The 20573-nt window shown below is 30.9% G+C and overlaps 1 protein-coding gene across 1 annotated transcript in view; it reads right to left on the bottom strand.

Annotated features, from left to right (window-relative positions):
• Window positions 1-5196: 5196 nt before the first annotated feature.
• sowah (ankyrin repeat domain family member sosondowah) overlaps window positions 5197-20573 on the bottom strand; it is a 135814-nt gene continuing 120437 nt past the window's right edge. Inside the window, exon 6 of the mRNA XM_072537950.1 lies at window positions 5197-5238. Within this exon, the coding sequence (XP_072394051.1) occupies window positions 5212-5238 (27 nt within the window). The 3' untranslated portion in view covers window positions 5197-5211. The remainder of the gene's footprint in view (window positions 5239-20573) is intronic.

Raw genomic sequence — 20573 nt, 5'->3', positions numbered from 1 at the left:
TCCAAGAATTAAATATTTTTCATTTTTTTACGTTGTATATGATTAAAAAATAAGGCTCAGTGCAGTTTAAGCCCATCCCATTACCACTAAAAACGTCACTTTTTCGATTTTATCTTTGTTTAGATGGGATGCAATTAATTCGTATTAATAATACGTATAGTTGAGGCTTTCACAAAACTTATAGACTCCCTGGGTTGACTGTACATAAACTAAAACTGCATTTATTTTAGAAAAAAGCGCATAACTTTTTTTTGGAGATGGCCGCATTTTTTTTTTATTTTGTGTATTTCATCAAAAACTATATCTCTGATTGTTTGCAATCCAAATCCAAAAAATTGTTTTTTAGGTGTTTTGGGGGGTTTTCTCCATTTTATAGACTAAGACTCGTATGTTGAGTGTACATAACCTAAAAATCTATGTTTTTAGAAAAAAAAAGCTTAGCTTTTTTTTTGGAGGTGGCTGCAAATCAGAAACTATATCTCTGATTTTAAAACTGTTTTTTTTTTATTGGTTTTGATGGATTTTCTCTATTTTATAGACATAATAGATTAAATTAATTAGAAACTTACTAAATAGTTTTAATACCTTTCACTTATCTTATTAATTTAATTCTATCAACTGGAGTATTTCCAGAAGTACTAAAATACTCAAAAGTAATACCTATCTACAAAAAAGGTGATTCCTCAAAAACTGACAATTACCGACCCATAAGCATTGTTTCTACTTTTGGGAAAGTTATTGAAAGGGTTATCAAACAACAATTTGATTCCTATTTTGAGTGAAATAATTATTTTAGCAATTCACAATATGGATTCAGAAGTGCTCGTTCTACTACGACTGCGGTATTTAATGTTGTGAGCGAAATGATTGAGGGGCTTGAACGCGGAAATCGCATTTTCGCAATTTCTCTTTGCAACTTGTCGAATGCTTTTGACTGCGTTTCACATTTTGCTCCACAAATTAAATCGTTATGGAATCAGAGCTCTTAAGCTTATAACTTCTTATCTATGTGGCAGACACCGGGCGGTGGTGTCTAAAGGTCATCTCTCCGATTTTCTATTCGTAAAACATGGAGTCCCACAAGGTTTGCTCTTAGGACCTCTTTTGTTTATTATTTATGTCAACTATTTGCCTAAATTCATATCTCCGTACAAATCCATACAATTCGCAGATGATGCGACATACGTTATATCAGGAAAAAATAATGATGATTTAAAAATGTCTCATGAGGAAGTTTCTACTAAATCTAGCGCATCGTTTGCTGCAAAACAAACTAAAATTTAACTCTGATAAAACGCAAAATTTGGTTATATCTGCAAGTAATTTACACAATAATCCAGATAACAAAGAGACTCTTAAACTATTGGGAATAACCATAGATAATCGACTGAACTGGTCGGCTTATATCTCACAACTTAAGAAAGAACTATCAAGTTCATTATTTATTATTCGATAACTAGCAAAGGTTGTCAACTTTGAAACATAAAAATGACACATTTTTCTTTATTCCACTCTCACCTAAACTATGGTGTAACCATATGGGGCAAGTCAACAAATGCACTTCAAATTTTTAGAATGCAAAAGAAAGTTATTAGGATTTTAGCAGGGGGTTAGTCATCTAGAACACTGCCGACCTTTCTTTATCAAATTCAAAATTATGCCGCTACCTACTACGTTGATATTTCAAGTTCTAACTGACATTCGCAGAAAACGTGCCCATTTAATAAAGCAGTCTGATGTCCACGGTCACAATACGAGAAACTGTCACTACCTACGAACAAATCGCTGGATTACGTCTTTCAGATAAAAATTGTCTTAATTATAACAATTACAAATATTTTATCAAAAAGTATTAAACAGCTAAGCTGTAATAGTTTTGAAAAAAATATCTTCTGAAACATTGTTTTTACTGCTCAGATGAATATATGACTCATTGCAGAACATCCACTGAACTGCTTATGTTAACTTCGCCATAAATCTTTTTCTGTTTAATACGTGTTCTTGTTTGTAATATATTTAAGTTACGTTTTATATTTCTTTTTTATATACTATGTATTTTTTTTATTTGCTACAAACAATATTTGTATTTGTTATGTAGTTAAATAAATAAACTCTATCTAAACTCTCTTGTCCCAAATTTGCACTTGTCCCAACTTACTTTACCTGTTTATTTTTATAATAAAGTAACATGTAGGAACATCCCTTAATATACATATAATTAAGATACTTATTAAATCCGGCGTTATCTAACTGCCCCACGAACTAACTGAGCCCATTAATCCCAAGTACCTGCTGCCCCATCGCCGAGAAAGTTGGGGATTAAGTCTTAATGACCGGAAATTCCAAATTTGATACAAGTCGAAAGTAAGAATATAAATATTTTCAGTTATTCACTTCAGTTGCAAGTATTACGGTATACTTGTATAGTTGCAAGTATTGTCCGTAAGTGTTTAACATTTAAATGGCGAATCCAACGACTATGTTTAGTCAAAGGGGAGAACTTTTATTAATAATTAATGAATATAAATATTCAAAGGCCCATGTCTCCAAAGATGGAAAAGTTAGATGGCGATGCATAAAAAAAGGGTACCAACAAAAGTGTACACAAAGGAAGGTGATGAAAATGACGTTATTCTTGAAAAAGCATCGGTGGAGCATAATCATGCTCCAGATATCCATTTTGACCGGCAAATATTTAGTAATTCTACAAAGAGGAAAGCTGTAGAAAATATATGTGAAAGACTTTTAAAGATTGTCCAGAAGGAATTGAGGAAGGAAAATTTCAGCAATTTACCGCTGACAACGAAAGACATTTCTTGCGTTCGAAGAAATATCTATGCTGCAAGACGAAAATCCACACCATCATTGCCCAAGTCACAGGAAGAAATTCTACAAGTGTTAGTGAACTTAAATTTAAAAACAAATACAGGTGAAAACTTTTTATTACCTACGAAAAATAATTCGGCAAGTTTTAGTTGATTCACAAATCTTTACTTTCTGTGTAATGTAGATTCTTTGTATGTAGATGAAACTTCAATACTGTTCTAAATATTTTTGTCAGATGTTTACTATACATGGCTACAAAAATGGTTTTTATGTTCCTCTAGTATTTTGTTTGTTAACAAACAAATCACAGCAATCGTACAAAAGTACTTTTGATACATTAATACCAATATGTAGATTTGAATTTAAATTTCAAACCGAAGTGAATAATTTCCGATTTTGAAATAGCAATTCAAAATACAGCCAAGTTAGTGTGGCCCGACATTATTATTTTTTGTTGCAAATTTCATTTAACACAAAATTGGTACCGAAAAATTGAAAATTTAGGTTTGTCCTCGGAATATAAAAATCAAACTGTTATTGGAAAATATTTAAAATTGTTTTTCGGCATTCCTTATTCAAGACCCGTTTACACGGGTAGAGTAATGATGCAAGTACTTGGTAGAGTAGAGTAACTCTACCCGTAAAAACGCTCAGCGCAGTAGAGTAGCAAGTAGAGTGCATAGTACGTGGTAGAGTAGAGTGACTAGCAACATGTGGCAAAGTAACTCTACTCTACTACCACCACCACCGCCAAAATATCCACTCGCCTGCGCACTCTACCCATGGAACGCGGTCAATTCTGGTAGAGTAGAGTAGGTAGGAGAGTGCATAGGGACGCTGTCATTCCGTCTGGAGTTGTGTTTTGTGTAAATAGTGAAAATGAAGTTCACCGAAGATGAACTTCATTTCACTTTCACTTTAAAACTTGTAGAGATGTATGGCGAATACCAGTGTTTATGGAATTTAGGTAGTGTACACTACAGAAATAAAAGTATGAGGCAAGCTGCGGAGGATGAAATCGTCGAAAGAATGGCAAAAGGGGGCTTTGGAGTAAACGAGCTCAAGCAAAAAATTAAGAATATAAGGTGCACTTATAATCAAGAGTGTTTAAAAATACAAAAATCAAAAAAATGGGGTTCAGGTTCAGCCGATGTATACGTTCCGAACGTGAAATGGTTCACTCCTATGGAAGCAATCATGAAAGGTGCAAAAAGAAACAAGAGAAGGCTCACGGGCAAGTTACAGGTTTTTATTACTTGTTAATAAAAAATACAATAAGAAATAAAAAATGTATTCTTATCAAGATAAAAGAGCTGAGGCCCCGTGTTTATTCCTTCTTTTAAGCCACTCTCTCATCCACTCTTTTCTTTGTTACAAAGCGACCTCAGTTACAAATGCATTTGCAACAGTAGCTAAACAATTTTGAATCAATTTTCTTTTTCTTGAATTCATTTTGTACTAAACAAACACCTACTCCACAGTATACTAGCATAAGTACTATACTTGTAACTCTCCTCGTGTGAACGGTATCAAGCTATTTTTGGTAGAGTAGCGAGTAGAGTCGACTCTACTCGCTACTCTACTCTCCTCACAACTCTACTCGTGTAAACAAGTCTTTAGATCTAAATGATGTTGGTGACTTTTTTTCTGATGAACTTTTTAATATTATGCCGGAAGATGACAGAGTTTTGCAATTTGGTGATTACCTAGTTGATAATTATTTAACGGAAACATTCAACATTTCCACCTTACGTGTGAGCTTCAAATTCATCATCTCTTATATTTACTACAAACGCATGTGAATCATTTCACTCGAAATTAAGCGAATGTTTTTATAAATCACATCCTTACATATTTAAATTTACAGACGTTTTGTTAAATTTTCAAGCAAAAGTATATGTGAAAATTAGAACTGCACATAGATTCGAAAAAAAACTTGATAAAACGGCAAAAAGAAAAGTTGATTTTATTGAAAATAGGCTTAAGTGAATATTACGTTAATCAAAACATTACTAAATTACACTTCATTAAGTAAGTTTGCAATTATTATGCAGCTAACTTTTAAAATCCAAAATATAGTATTCACTCTTACTTATTTTAATCACTAATCAGACATTAGAATTAAGCATTGTTATTGTTTAACTGTACTTTTTGTTATTGTATACAAGTTAATGTAGATTTATAAATAAACTTTATTCGACTATATTGTTATAGTTTCATTATTTAATCATTTAAAATTTTCGCCCATGCTTTGGGAATTGGGTTCCTTTTTGAATACAATAAAGTAAAATAAAAACTATATATGTTCACAAAAATATTATCTACAAGTGACCATGCAAAAATTAATTAACAGTTCAACCAAAAGACAAAATCTTACGCTACTTACTAAACGATCTCTAACTTCAAAGTTACCTGAAAAAGAAAGGAAATAAAAGTTAGTAAACAAATAAACGAATAAAAATCAGTGGTAACACGTTCTTTATTAAAACAAACTGAGACTTTAAAAAACAGCGCAAGAAACACATGTCAAATTACCGCCAGCTGATTTACATTGGAATTCGAAGACAGTAATTTGGCAAATTCAAGTTTCATGTTAAGTATATAGTTATCATTTTGTTTTAATAAGGACAGGTGGATGTTTTTATGTTGTACCGATGTGTGTTAGTATTACGACGGTAATATGTTTCCATTTTAGTTATAATTAACATCGATTCTTCGAAAGCCACGATAAAATAAATTTTTAGTAAGTTTTGATTGTTGGTAAGATAATAATAATGTTGGTTATGAAAAAACATTTATCAAGAGCTTGAACAAAAAATGATTGTATCTATATATATATATATATATATATATATATATATATATACATATATATATATATATACATATATATATATATATATATATATATATATATATATAAGAATAAGAAAAAAGAAGTACTTGTGACTCGTTTGGAACAAATATATAACTGTTTTGGATGGGTTGGAGTCAATAAAAGGGCTATTGGTTAACTATTTTTTTATTCTCGAGCTTTCAATTGTGTTTACAATTATTATCAAGAGCTAAAAAAGACAAAATACTTACAAGGTTGAACTAAAAAGAAAAAACAATTTATGTTAACTTACCAAATAAAAATTAGTTTGGTAAGTAAAAATTACTGCTTACATCTTCAAAATATTTAATACAAAAATGTTTTAATCTAATAAATGTTTCTCCGAAATTTTTATAATTTTGAAAACATTTTTTTAATATAAAAATAATTGAATTTATAAATAAGTTCAAATAGCAACCAATTACAAATAGCCTCAATGTCATAAATGCCAACATAAAATTTTTATTTTTGACAATTATATTGCCAAAAGTAAAATTTCGTTTAAACATTCTTTTTTGTTTAGTAACAAAAAGAAGAAGATTTATTCACCGTTGACATATGTCTGAAAGAATGTGACAGATATATGGAGAATTAAATATGACATTTTACAAGTTTTATATATAAATCATAAAGAAAGAATATAATTATAAATTTTGCTTAAATTTTGAATTTCTGATCTTTTGTTTAAACTATTATCATTTTTGCTAATACAAACCATTTCCAAAAAAGTCCTTTTAAATTTATTACTTTCACTACATAAAATTTTAATGTTATCAAAATCCATAATATGGTCTTTATCGATTACATGTTCTGCCAAAGCACAAGATGGTTTTTTAATTCTGCAATCACTTTTGTGAGAAATAATGCGATTTGAAAGATTTCTTCCGGTCTCACCAACATATTCAGCCTCACACTGAGTACAACTAATGCTGTATACTAAATTCGTTTTTTCAAATTTGTCTATAGGATATTTAGTTTTAGAATATAAAGATGAAATAGTTTTGATGTTCTTTGTTGCTATTTTTATATTGTCAATAACCTTTAGTGTTTGTATTAATTTAGGTGTTAATGATGGTATAAAAGGTAGTGAATGATAATAGATGTTATGATTGTTAGATACAATGTTTTGAGATTGAGCAAAAAATGGTGTTAAATTATTTATATTACCAATATTAGAAAAAAGCATCCTATGTAGCATATCTGGAGGATAAGAGTTTTCAATTAGAATATTTTTTAATAATTGAAGATCTTCTTGTAGATAATCTGGATGAGAAAGTTTTAAAACACGTTCTTTTAATCCTGTTATAAGGTTCATTTTCATCTTATTTGGATGGTGAGAGTAATAGCTTATAAATCTATTACTACATATGGGTTTTCTGAACCATCTGGTTTTCAACATATTGTCTGTATTTCTTACAATTCGCATGTCAAGGAATGGTAGATAATTATCTACCTCTTCCTCAACTGTAAATTGTATATGTTGATTATGACTGTTGAAAATGTTGACTGTTTCATGAATTTTGTGTTTAGGAAGTGCCAAAACTAAATCATCTACATATCTCTTAATAAAAGGAATGAAAAAAGTGCAATTACTGATACAATCACTGATAACATCATCCATGACATAGCTACTTAAAATGGGTGAAAGACTAGATCCCATAGGACTACCAAAAATTTGTTTATAAAATACACCATTAAATATAAAAATATTAGAATCAAAAACAAAGTTGATAAGTGTTTTAAAATGTAATAAGTCAATATTAGTGTGTTGTGAAATCTCATTCCAATGTTTTTCAACACTACTTATGATTAAATCTAAAGGCAAATTAGTAAAAAGAGATGTTACATCAAAACTAACTAAAACATAATTTTGTGGTAATTGGAAATTATTAATGAAAGAACTAAAATCAAATGAATCTTTAATGTAAAAATTGTTGTTTAAATTATAAGCATTAGTTAAGATGTCAGTGAGGAGCTGTGCTATTGGTCCATTAGGAGGGCATAAAGATGAAACAATTGGTCTCATAGATAAAGTTGGTTTATGTATTTTTGGCAGAGCATAAAACCGTGGAGCAATAGAATTATAAATTTTTAGCTCTTTTGCTTTTTTATTATCAACAAATTTCTTTATGTTTAATTTAGATACTAGACAATTTGCTTTTTGTTGCAAAGTACAAACAGGACTCCTTCTAAGTGTAGTGTAATACTTAGTATCATTTAAGAGTTCTCCAGTTTTTTGTAGATAATCCTCTTTGTACATTACAACAGTTACGTTACCTTTAAGAATATGTATATAAGAATAAAAAAATTTAAGAATAAAAAAATAGTTAACCAATAGCCCTTTTATTGACTCCAACAATTGATCTCGTTATATCCAACAACAATAATACTGTGCATACATATGAATATGTAGTTTTCTAAAACATTAACTTTCTATAGTGAAGCCATTCGGACCAATATAAGATGCTAATAAATATTGTTTGAATGGCGTTTTTAAAACAAAGTTGTTTACTTTTATTGTCAATGAAATGCATTAAAACAAAAAAGAGTTGTTTACTTTTACTGTCAATGATATACGTTAAAACAAAAAATCTGTATTCTGTAAATATGTATAAAGCGTATAAAGTTATTTTGTCATTTTTGACTGCTTTAAATTGTCCAGTATTCTATCTATCATATTTTCTAAAGATGTGAAACAGTTTTATGCTTCTTCATTTGCGTTTTGTCCTTGGATAAAGTTTCTGACAACCTTTAAAACACGTGTGAATGGTCAACCCAATACAATGACACTTGTGAATCATAAATTTTACATTTCCGACTAAGAATCATAAATTGTAAGAAGTTTATTGCGGGCGGCCCGTAGTTAAAAAGGGTATTTATTTATAGCTACGACCGGGCCAAAACGTAAAAAACACGTTTTTCAATCTTATTTTTTCTCGTTAAAAGCAAATTTACCTCGCTATAAAGGGTTATAGTTCAATAGAAATTTCACGGGACATCTAATGTACCTCGTTATAAGCGAAACCTCGTAATAACCGTGTTCGTTATAAAGGGAGTATACTGTATATATATCAGGGTGAGTCACGCTCAACGGGACGGAGCCTACCGGGGAAATGGCTAAAGATATTAAAAATTCCTTTTGTAGGAATACGTAGGTCAGTACCGGCTACAAATTGAAATTTGTGAGATATATACAGGGTGTCCCAATTTGGCGTAATGATATAAACTTATACTTTTTTAAATAGAATAACCTATATTTCACTTTAATTTTGAATTCTACTGAACAAAATAATGTTACTTTATTCAACATTCCCTATACCTACTTTTAACCGGTTTCGATTTATTTGGGTTTTTCTGAAAATGTACTATTCGCGAAATTAATTAATTACACAATATCGCATCAATTATAATTAACGCCTTTTTGTCAATTAATTTTCAAGTGTCCATGCTTTACATCAGAATAATTACCAATTGAAATTAATCTACAGAGTGTTCGCAATACGAAGTGTCAATGCTGTATAATAGTTTGTGTAATTACTTTCTTAACTTAAATGGGACACCCTGTATTTTACTTTAATTTTGAATTCTAATCAAAAAAATAATATTACTTTATTAAACAATCCCTATACCTATCCTTTATAATTTTCGATTAATTTGGGTTTTTTTGAAAATGCACTATTCTTTAAATTAATTAATTACACTTTATTACATAAAGTTAAACAAAACACACTAGAAAAAAATTAATTTACATTAAATGTTCAAAATGGTGTCCATTTTCTTCAATACATAACCTCACTCTGTGTTCAAAATTTTTTTTTACTCTTCTTAGCATTTCTGGAGTAACTGTTGCAAACGCATTACGAATACGCGTTTTCATGTCTTCAGCGGTTGTAGGTGGAGTTTGATAAACCAAACTTTTAATATATCCCCAAAAAAAAAGTCCGTTGATGTTAACCCAGGTGATCTAGGGGGCCAATTGACAGCACCACCCCTACCTATCCACTTTCCGGGAAATTTTCTGTCTAAATATTCTCTAACGTTAAGCGTGTAATGTGCTGGAGCACCGTCTAGCTGCAGAAACATTGTTCTTCTAAAATTAAAAGGGATATTTTGCAAAAGTATCCAAAAGTCTCTTCGTAGAAATCTTAAAAACTTAAATGGCCATTAAAAAAATACGGTCCTATCACATGTTCTCCTATTATTCCACCATATACATTAAGGGACCATCGGTTTTGTCGATCAGTACATCTATATTCATGTTGATTTTCCGTATTATAATAGTGAAAGTTATGTCGGTTCACGAGTCCATTATTATGGAAAGTAGATTCATCAGTGAACAAAATTTTATCAAAAAAATGTTGATCTGCTCCCGTTTTGTCTAGAAACCATAAACAAAATTCTAACCTACGTTCAAAATCAGTTCCATACAAATGCTGATGCATTTGAATATGGTATGGGTGATATTAATATTTTTTAAGAATTCTGCATATACTAGTTTGGCTTACTTCAATCTCCCTGGCCATCGTCCTTCTACTTGTATTTGGATTTTCAATAACTGATTGAATAACTTCTAATTCGGTATTTTCATCTTCAGTTATCGGATTTATTAATTTTCGTTTAGTATAAACAACACTACCAGTTTCACGAAACCTTGTTAAGTCTCTGTCAAATACTTCTTTACGAGGATGACGTTTTAAGGGAAATCTCTCAGCATAGACTCTTGATGCTAACAAACTGTTTTGATCACATTCACCCAGTATTAAAATCATATTTACTCGGTCTTCAATTGAATAATCTGCCATTTCTATTTAATTGAAAGCAATACAGTTAATAGTTTGACAATTAGTTTGACAGCTAGGTACCTTTTGTTTTTTCATGGCATTCTTTATAATAACGAGCTATGTAATTAATGACATTTAATGTTCCAGGTAACATAATGCAAATAGATTTGAAGATACTAGATATTAATATAAAATTTTATAATAGTTTGATTATAATAATTGTTACAACATTCAAATACAGGGTTTTTGTTTAAGTTAGAGTAGAACTTTATGTAATAAAGTGATAAAAATTAATTAATTTCAAGAATACATAGTGTATTTTCAAAAAAACGCAAATAAATCGAAAATTCTCAAAGATAGGTATAGGGATTGTTTAATAAAGTAATATTATTTTTTTAATTAGAATTCAAAATTAAAGTAAAATACAGGGTGTCTCATTTAAGTTAAGAAAGTAATTATACAAAATATGGTACAGCATTGACACTTCAGATTGCGAACACTCTGTAGATTAGTTTCAAATGGTAATTATTCTGATGTAAAGCATGGACACTTGACAATTAACTGACAAAAAGGTGTTAATTAAAATTCATGCGATATTGTGTAATTAATTAATTTCGCGAATAGTACATTTTCAGAAAAACCCAAATAAATCGAAACCGGTCAAAAATAGGTATAGGGAATGTTCAATAAAGTAACATTATTTTGTTCAGTAGAATTCAAAATTAAAGTAAAATATATGTTGTTCCATTTAAAAAAGTATAAGTTTATATCATTACGCCAAATTGGGACACCCTGTATATATCTCACAAATTTTAATTTGTAGCCGGTACTAACCTACGTATTCCTGCAAAAGAAATTTTTAATATCTTTAGCCGTTTCCCCGGTAGGCTCCGTCCCGTTGAGCGTGACTCACCCTATATATATATATATATATATATATATATATATATATATATATATATATATATATATATATGTATATATATATATGTATATATATATATATATATATATATATATATATATATATATATATATATAAGGCTATGATGACAAGTCACACCGTTTGTCCAGTTAACTAAAGACGCCATCTAGGAAAGAAATGGGAACTATCGACATTTGACATTTTAATATTTTCTTCTAGATTTTAATTGCGTTTAATTACGTACTTAAAATTAATTACTGAGTTCAATTAATAATACTGTATTAATTACATATTAATATAATTAATAATTAATTATAATAATACTTTGAGGGCAGAATTTAATATAAAATAATTTAAAGTTTTATGTTAGTTTAGATTTAAAATTCTAGCGTCACCTAGGAAAGAAATCTGAACAGATAAACTGACAGATAAAATAAATTAAAATTATCTGACATATAAAATATAAAATATTTATTTGCCAAATAAAGTACTGAATAAAAAGTTTTCTGGAAAATAAATTGCGTTTATTTTAGTTGTTTGTTAAGTTGTAGGTTATCGCGAAATCAAAAATATAACCTAAATGTTGTTGATTAGTGTAGGTTAGAGACATCTATATTAAAAAAATTATTGAAATCAGAGAGTATGATCAGTATGATGTTTATAAACTTAGTGCGAGAATATAATATTTGATGCAGAATTGAACATTTTAATTTTTGTAACGAAAAAAACTTAAAAACTTAGTTATCTATATTCTGAGAAAATATTGTAAATATATGTAGGTGTTAATAAATGATTATAAAAGTTGGTGTATACATATTTTCATTTACTTAGTTTAGGGATTCAATATTTTCATAACCCTGATAATTAAAAAATGAATTAATTAACCTTTTTCAAGAGATATTGGTGATATTGTTAGAATAAGAGTAGTATCGGATTCCAAAATGCAAAATATGCACACAGTACCTAGATTGTCAGATCTTTTAATAATTATAACATACATTCAATTAATTACATATATATATATATATATATATATATATATATATAGAGCTAGGCATATATATATATATATAGAGCTAGGCATATATATATATATATATATATATATATATATATATATATATGCCTAGCTCTAAAGTTGGTTAATTACAAAAATGTACAAAAATGGCATAAATGATAGATTCTAGGAAGAGTTCGGAGATCAAAGATATCTTTATTTGTTCGACAGCATTAACTTTTTAATCACAGTCTCAAAAACAACAGTACAAATAGATTTTATTTAAATATGCTCTATATTACCTTTGTGAAGGTCAGAATCATATTGGTATATAATTCATCAAACGAATATTATAACAATGGAGGTCTGTACAGAAAAGACAGTATAAATACGTTTCATTGGACATATATGTTATGCTCAGCTGGGAAATAGCAGCATTGCTTGGCATTTTTCAACTATAAGAATAACCATGTAAAATAACGATTTAAGATCCCTGGTGTTCATTCAGATCGTAAAAAAAACGTAAACAGCAATAAATAATACTCGTGTCTGGAGATTTCAATATTCATTGGTTCCGTCTCTGCGCCGGGAATTAGTGAAATAATCAAAGAATCAAAGAGTTGTCAGAGCCGGACGATGAGACGGCCTCTGGCGATGCCATTCATTCTCGTCAGAATTGCCGGCTACTGGTGTTTGGTGTTCGGTGTTGCCTCATTACCGGTGAAATACGATCCGCGGCTTTAATAACACCTCATGTTGAAAATAATTGGTCGGGTACACAAAACGCTTGTTTCTGTTAGGTGGTCCTTTCGACTGCACTTGATGCTCATAAACTAATTCACTAGAACTGTTTTTAGATGTTTTTTCTTCTTACTTTCTCAAGAGACAGAGATTATTAAAGTGGGTTATTAAAACGTTCGTTGGATAGTGAGGGAAAAGAAGAAAAACCTTATTGAAATATTTGATTAGACCTTGTACACAACTTATGTATAAGATACAAATTGTGTATATATTAAGCATTAGGAATACGTTGTCATAAAACTACTATTTTTGCTTTTATTTTTTTACATAATTACCACGAAGCAGTTAAAAATTGAGCAATTGTTATCGATTACAAGTCCTTTCCCATATCAGTTGGCCCAAGGTTAGATTGATAAGAAAATTAAATTTTAGAGAACAAAAATAAAAGCGCAGCGTAAAAGTTTCAATGCATCGAACAACATTTTTGAATTTCCTAATTATAGAAACTACTTTATAACGTAATGAAAACTATGGATTAAACAGAATAATATAAATAAAAAAACGCAAAGAATATTTAATATTAACAAAAAAAAATGTGAAAGTTTACTACTGAGTTAAATACCCTTTATTTTTAATGACATCCACAATTCTTCGAGGCATAGTTATTACCAAGTTCTGACAAAATTCTAATGTAAAAGAATCCCATATTTCTTGCAATTTTTCCTTCAATTTCCTTCAATTCATTGACGGACCTGGCAGGAAGTTTTCTCAAAGCTTTTTTCATTTCGCGCCACAAAGTCTCTATCGGTGACAAGTCGGGACTGTTAGAAACCCATTCCAGAAATGGTATGCCATGGTCTTCAATCCATTTTAAACTCTTTTTTTTTGAGGTATGACAACCTACGCCGTCCTGTTGGAAGATAAAATCTTCCGCTGATGTTAAACGGTGTTCCATAATCGGTAAAAGAGATGCTTCTAAAATATTTAAATAATTGTCCGTGTTTACAATCCCGTCGATAAAATGTAACTTTCCCACACCTTTAGACGAAATGCTGCCCCCGATCTTGACAGATGCAGGAAATTTGACTTTTCTGTTCAGACAGTCGGGATGGAAAGCTTCATTTGTCCATCTTAGTCTATTTTTCTTTTGTTGTAATGTTAAAAGTGGCTTTTCCTTAGCCTAAAATAAAACGAAATTTAGTAAAAACAATTCGTACCACTTTTTTCAACTATAAAACTTACTTTGTAAGTACCAAAACCTAATTGAGGGGCTCGGTAGTAAACAATGGTTAAGGACAAATTTTGATTTTTCCCGAAATATTATGTAATAGATGGCAAGGGACATGGCAACGCAGAAAACTTGACTTATTTTATCCTCAGAATAACAGATGGCGCAAGATTAATTTCTTAAAATTTGGTAAGAGACATGCATACGCATGAAAATAATGTTATGTGTCCATGATGGCGGAAGACAAAGCAGGTTGTTCAAATCTAAATGGCTTTTTTGGATTCACTCCCTGCCTCTCGACGCGTTAGTGTTCTGAGCTGTTGGACGTGAATCCCTGTCCTGGCATTTGGTTTTCACCTCTGGCTGCGTTGAGTAGTTGAGTTACTGTGACCAAATGCCCATCTTGGTAGTTAGTATTCGCCTCTGGTTGCGTTGAGTAACTGAGTTACCGTTGCTAACTACCCATCTTCCTGTCTCTTGTTTTTCTTTTTCTTTTTTGTTCTCCTGAAGAAGCTACATACAATTGTAGCGAAACGTCGAGATGAACCCACTTTTGGGTCACTCACAAATGACACGGTCCAAACCCGGAAGACGAATAAACTATAAGGCTTTTTTGATGTTAATAGTGACATTTCTGAGAGCTACGATGATTATGATTCAGATAAAGATCCTGAATTTCAAATATTTAGTGAAGCTGGCTCGATTAACTTTCTACAAAGAAGGTAATTTATTGATATTCTTAGAATAATTGTTTGCAAGTGAAAAATGGTAAAGGATGTACTTAACATTGTTTACATCCACATTCACTTTGCATAAAAACTTAACATTTTTTACTTGGAGGTATGAAAATGAATGAATCGGCAGCCCTATAATACTTAATACGATTTTTATTTATGTTTTAGAAAACTTTTGAAAGAACATGGACTTCAAAAAATTTCTTCTCACACATACCCAGAGTCCAGTACTGAAGAAGAAGGGGAGGAAGAAAAAGAAAATAGAGGAGAATTAAATGAACACAGTAAACAAGAAAAAGAAGATTCTGTTTTAGAAACAAAATCTAGAAAAAGGAAATGCAATTTTAGTAAGCAATTAAAAACGAAAGAGCGCAGAAATCGCGGAAAAGAATATAAACAATACAGAGGTAAGGGAAATATTGTTTTATCAAAAATACAAGGTCCACCGTGTAGTTGCCCCAATAAATGCTATGAGTTATTTGCATCTCATGAAGAGCTGCAGACAATTTTTGTTAATTTCTGGGACATGAACAGTTTTGATACACAAAATGCTTACTTACAAGGTTGTATGAGATCTAAAAATGTGACTAGGAAGAAAACTGAAGCACTAATGTCAAAAAGATCTCAAACTATTGAATATAAATTAAAATCACAAGGAAAAGATGTTAAGGTATGCAAAATGGCTTTCCTAAGTATCCATAGCTTACAGAAAAATCGAGGTCGAGTTGAAAATCTAGTAAAACAATTAAAAATTGGATCAAATACTCCAAAATCAGATCTAAGAGGCCAAAAGCCATTACACCCGTGCACGGTTATGCTGTGACTAAGCATATTCTATTCAGACTTGTTATGAGAAATATGTAGGAGAATGCATTTTGAAAAAGAAAACTCCAGTTTCTGCAGATAAATTCGGAAGAATATTTACTAAAGAATATAATATAAGTTTCAAAACTCAAAAAATGGATACATGTCAAGCGTGCGATAAGTTTTCAGTAAGCTTTAGAAAATGCTAAGTTACACAATGATGAAACTGGAGTTAAAAAAATTAAAAATGAACAAGAATTACATCATAGAAAAGCTGAAGCAGGTCAACAGGCAGTCAGAGACGCAGTAGAGGAAGCAAACTTAAACCCAGATGTGCATGCAATAAGTTTAGATCTACAGCAAACCCTTCCCACACCAAAGCTTACCACTGGTCCCATGTTCTATAAGAGAAAACTGTGGTGCTTTAATTTAAGCATACATTCACTTGGAGATGGTCAGGGTCACTTTTTTATGTGGGATGAATCTACTGCTAAAAGAGGGTCGGATGAAATCGCTAGCTGTCTCAAAATGTATTTTGAGAAAAATAATATTCGTGGCAGAAAACTAATAGCTATTTCAGACAATTGCTGCGGACAAAATAAAAACTGGACCATCATTGGTCTTTGGCTTTGTCTTTTACAAAATGACTATTTTAAAGAAATAGTTCATATATGTCCTCAGGTAGGACATACAATGTTGCCAAGCGACAGAGACTTTTCTGTAGTAGAAAATTATGTCAAGAAAAACTGTGAAATGGTCCATTCGCCCAATCACTGGGAAGACATTTTGAAGAAGTGTCAGAAAAAAAAAACCTTTTCTAGTAACTAGGGTCCAGCAAGAGGATATATACGATTGTTCAGTACTGAAAAGCTTTTTTAATCAACCGGTAGGTATTTTACAAAGTAGTGTGAAATTATGCCTATCTTCAGAAGTTCCAAAAAATATACAATATTCAGCATCATACAGCGGATTATTTAATTCCATGTCCTTGAATAAAAGAGGAAGACCAACAGCTGCAGAAGAAAAATTTCCTACACTTACTCAAAAATATAATCATCCCCTTAGTATTCATCCAGAAAAACTGAAAGATGTAAAATCATTATTGGAATGGATTCCAGCTGTTTATCACGAATGGTATATAAATTTAAAATAAACCCCTAGTACCTATCAAATTATGTTAAGTCAGTACAACTTAACATGTTACGTCAAACTTTTTCGAATATTTTAGGTAAATATTGTTAAGTTGTAGTACATATTTTTATATTTTCCTCAATAAACACATTGTAAAAAAAATATTTGGTATTTCATATTTTGCCTACTGATTAACAACATAATTAACTAATTTTAACATGATTCATAGTCTTATATTGTTTTATAAAAAATATAAGAATATTTTTTTCAAAATTCAACACTTCAAATCTTAAATCTTCTGTATTGTCACTTACCATTTTTTACTGCCGGACCCCTCAATTTGTAAGCCTCTCTGTGACATATTGATCTAGAAACGTGTCTTCCAATAACGTCACTCCATAAAACGCTTAACTCCATATAATTTGCTCGTCGATTTTTCACTATAATGCGTCTTAATGCCCTTCGATATTCTTCGGTTATTTTACTTTTTCGTAAATTTCTAGGTTTTGTGACGACCAAACCTGTAGTTTTGTATCTGCTGGCTATATTTCTTACACTATAGCGTGACAATTGCAACATATTCGCGATTTCAGAAATGGATTTTCCAGAATTAAAAAATCTAATAATGATTGAACAAATTTTTTCATCGAAAAATGTTCTTTACCTCGACCCATCCCATTGTACAATCCACAAACGGCAAAAAGATTTACACTACAAAATACATTTGACATTAACTAACAATATTATTGTTTTGATGTCATTTTTCTATAGCTACCTTTGGACTTAACGTAATTATGAAAAAATCATCGTATGTTGAAACAAGTGAATGCATAGTCAGGGTTTAGTGAATTTTTTTTTATTGTTGAAAATAAATAAAAAACCATAAATGTAATGTTTTTAATAAATATTATTAAAAATGTCATATTAATTAATATGGGAACTTATAAAACATGCAGAGTATAATTTGTTTATGGTAATCGACTTAACTGCAAATTCCATAGGTGGGCCAACTGATATGTGAAGTGGCTCGTACAAACCTAATTCCAGTAGAATAATTAAATTCTCCTTCCTACTATTTTCGTAGGCAGCAGCCTCTGTAAACGTCACGTCGGTTTTAACTACAACCACAGACATCAATCTCGAACTCATTGTCAACTTAAGGACTCACATCCTCATCATATTAAAGCTTTTTTTTACAAAAAAGGTGTAACTGACAAAATCGACAAAATTCTTAAACCAAGAGGAATAAAGACCCCCAACAAAAGCTTTCATCTCTTGACCAATCAATCAAAGACAACATTCAAAATAAACAACACGGAGTTGCTTGTGCAGACTGTCCCTGATCTTATATAGGCCAAACAAATCGTAGAATCCAAAATAGGATTTATGAACATTCCATTTATGTTCGCAATTCTTGAAAACTCCAGAATCATAGCCCCCATCCGCTTTTATAAACTAAGAATTATCCGAGAAGCCATAGAAATTGAAAAGGGACCAAATTGTCTCAATAAAAGAGATAATGGCATCCGGTTACCTTCGACATGGAGACCTCCCATAAAGAAAATATCGTCCGCTCCGCTATCCAATCAAAATACATATGTCAGAAATGTTCGCGCCAACCCTCGCGCCAATCCCCGCACCAACCACCACGCCAACCACCACCCAAACCACGTCACCATCGACGGTTTAAATGAACCGTCTGCTACTCCCAGTAGCAGTAATGCATTGATTAGTGATCAATGTAGTAGTATCTGGGGAGTCGGGAGGCTGAGACATTGGAAGCTCTAAAGAAGACATCAGAGAGGATGTCGAAAGCTCGGCGCAGTGACAATCAACGCGGTTCAACCCGGAACCAAGTGCAACAACCTTAATTTAGTCTATTATCGCGCTTACACAGATAATAAAATAATTTTGCATCATACTATATATGTATTAGAATAAGAACTTGAAACAAAGACAAAAGATGAATTCATGCAATATGTTTCCTTGCAATTCTTTTAGATAAGGCATGATATTAAAAAGGTATATTATTAAAATATACTATTTCTGTAACCAGGAAACAAACGACGAACATATTTACGGAAAACCTAATTATGAAAATTACCTTTGCAACATTAAATTGCCACAACACACTAATTTTTACATGTCGGGGTGTTGTAGTTTATAATTAGATATTGTTATTTTCCAATATTTACGTCCAAATTCGCCGATAATAGACTAACTATGTTATTGACATGTTTACATTGATTGAAGACATTTTCTTACACAAATAAATTATAAAGGACATCACACATTGATTTGTAACCATGTTTTAAAAATATTTACATCGATTTAGGTTTAAGGTATATGCAATATGGTATGTAATTCAATCTAACATACATTACTAATTATGTTTTCCTTAACAATATTTATCATCACAACAATTAAGTTATCAACAAAAGGTAAAAATTAATGTAGCATTCAAGGGGTGGCAGACAGATATTGAGCAAATTATTTAATTTTACTGAATCTCAAAACACATTTATCTACAAAATACAGTACGTTAAATTTTAAATTAGATATACACACTATAAATGGCAACACTGCGCGCCGTCAACTTTTCACCAACCGCCGTTGCCACGTCGCCAATAATTTGTCGTTATACAGTGGTTGTTTAAAGCAATAAGAGCGTAGATTTTTAATTTATTTTTGTAAACAACATGTCTGTTTATACGCCCGCATGATCTTGTTAGTTCTCGGCAAATACTTATTTTTTACATAAGTTTTTTATATACTTTTTTAAATTACATGTACAAAAACCACATGGTCTTTTGCTGTGCTATGTTTAAATCAAATTGTAAACTGTATCTAGTTTCAATTTATTGTTTATACAACTAATTATTGATGTCCATTATCTTAAGCTTCTTTACATTTTATACCATTGACTGCTACATGTCTTTTTGAGGTAACACATTTATATTGAGTTGTCTATGGATGTTTGGTTTTTCATATTGTGCTTTTTAGATAAACTGATAATGCTTTCTGATTAGAGAGCGAAACGTCGTCAATAAATAGATGAAGTAGCCAACTTCTTTGTCTTTTTTCTCCAACTTTTGACCGAAAAACCCACCACTCTTCGAGTGATCCTTATTTATATTGGATTAACGGTCGTACTCCTTTTTTCTATACATATATATATATATATATATATATATATATATATATATATATATATATATATATATATATATATATGCTGTCACTATTTTTCCGGGTTTGACTCCGCGTTGTAAAATGCTGGTTTTCTTGAAAACCATTGTTTTGGCGACGTTTCGGCAAGGTCTCACTTGCCATTCTCAAGCCTGGTGGATCTACTTCTCGTCGTTACTCGATTAGTACTGGTCGAGTAACGACGAGAAGTAGATCCACCAGGCTTGAGAATGGCAAGTGAGACCTTGCCGAAACGTCGCCAAAACAATGGTTTTCAAGAAAACCAGCATTTTACAACGCGGAGTCAAACCCGGAAAAATAGTGACAGCACATATAGCTCCC

This window comes from Diabrotica undecimpunctata, chromosome 7 (assembly GCF_040954645.1).
Source record: "Diabrotica undecimpunctata isolate CICGRU chromosome 7, icDiaUnde3, whole genome shotgun sequence".
In the NCBI taxonomy this organism is placed as follows: Eukaryota; Metazoa; Arthropoda; class Insecta; order Coleoptera; family Chrysomelidae; genus Diabrotica; species Diabrotica undecimpunctata.
This window is presented reverse-complemented; position numbering and strand designations above follow the sequence as displayed.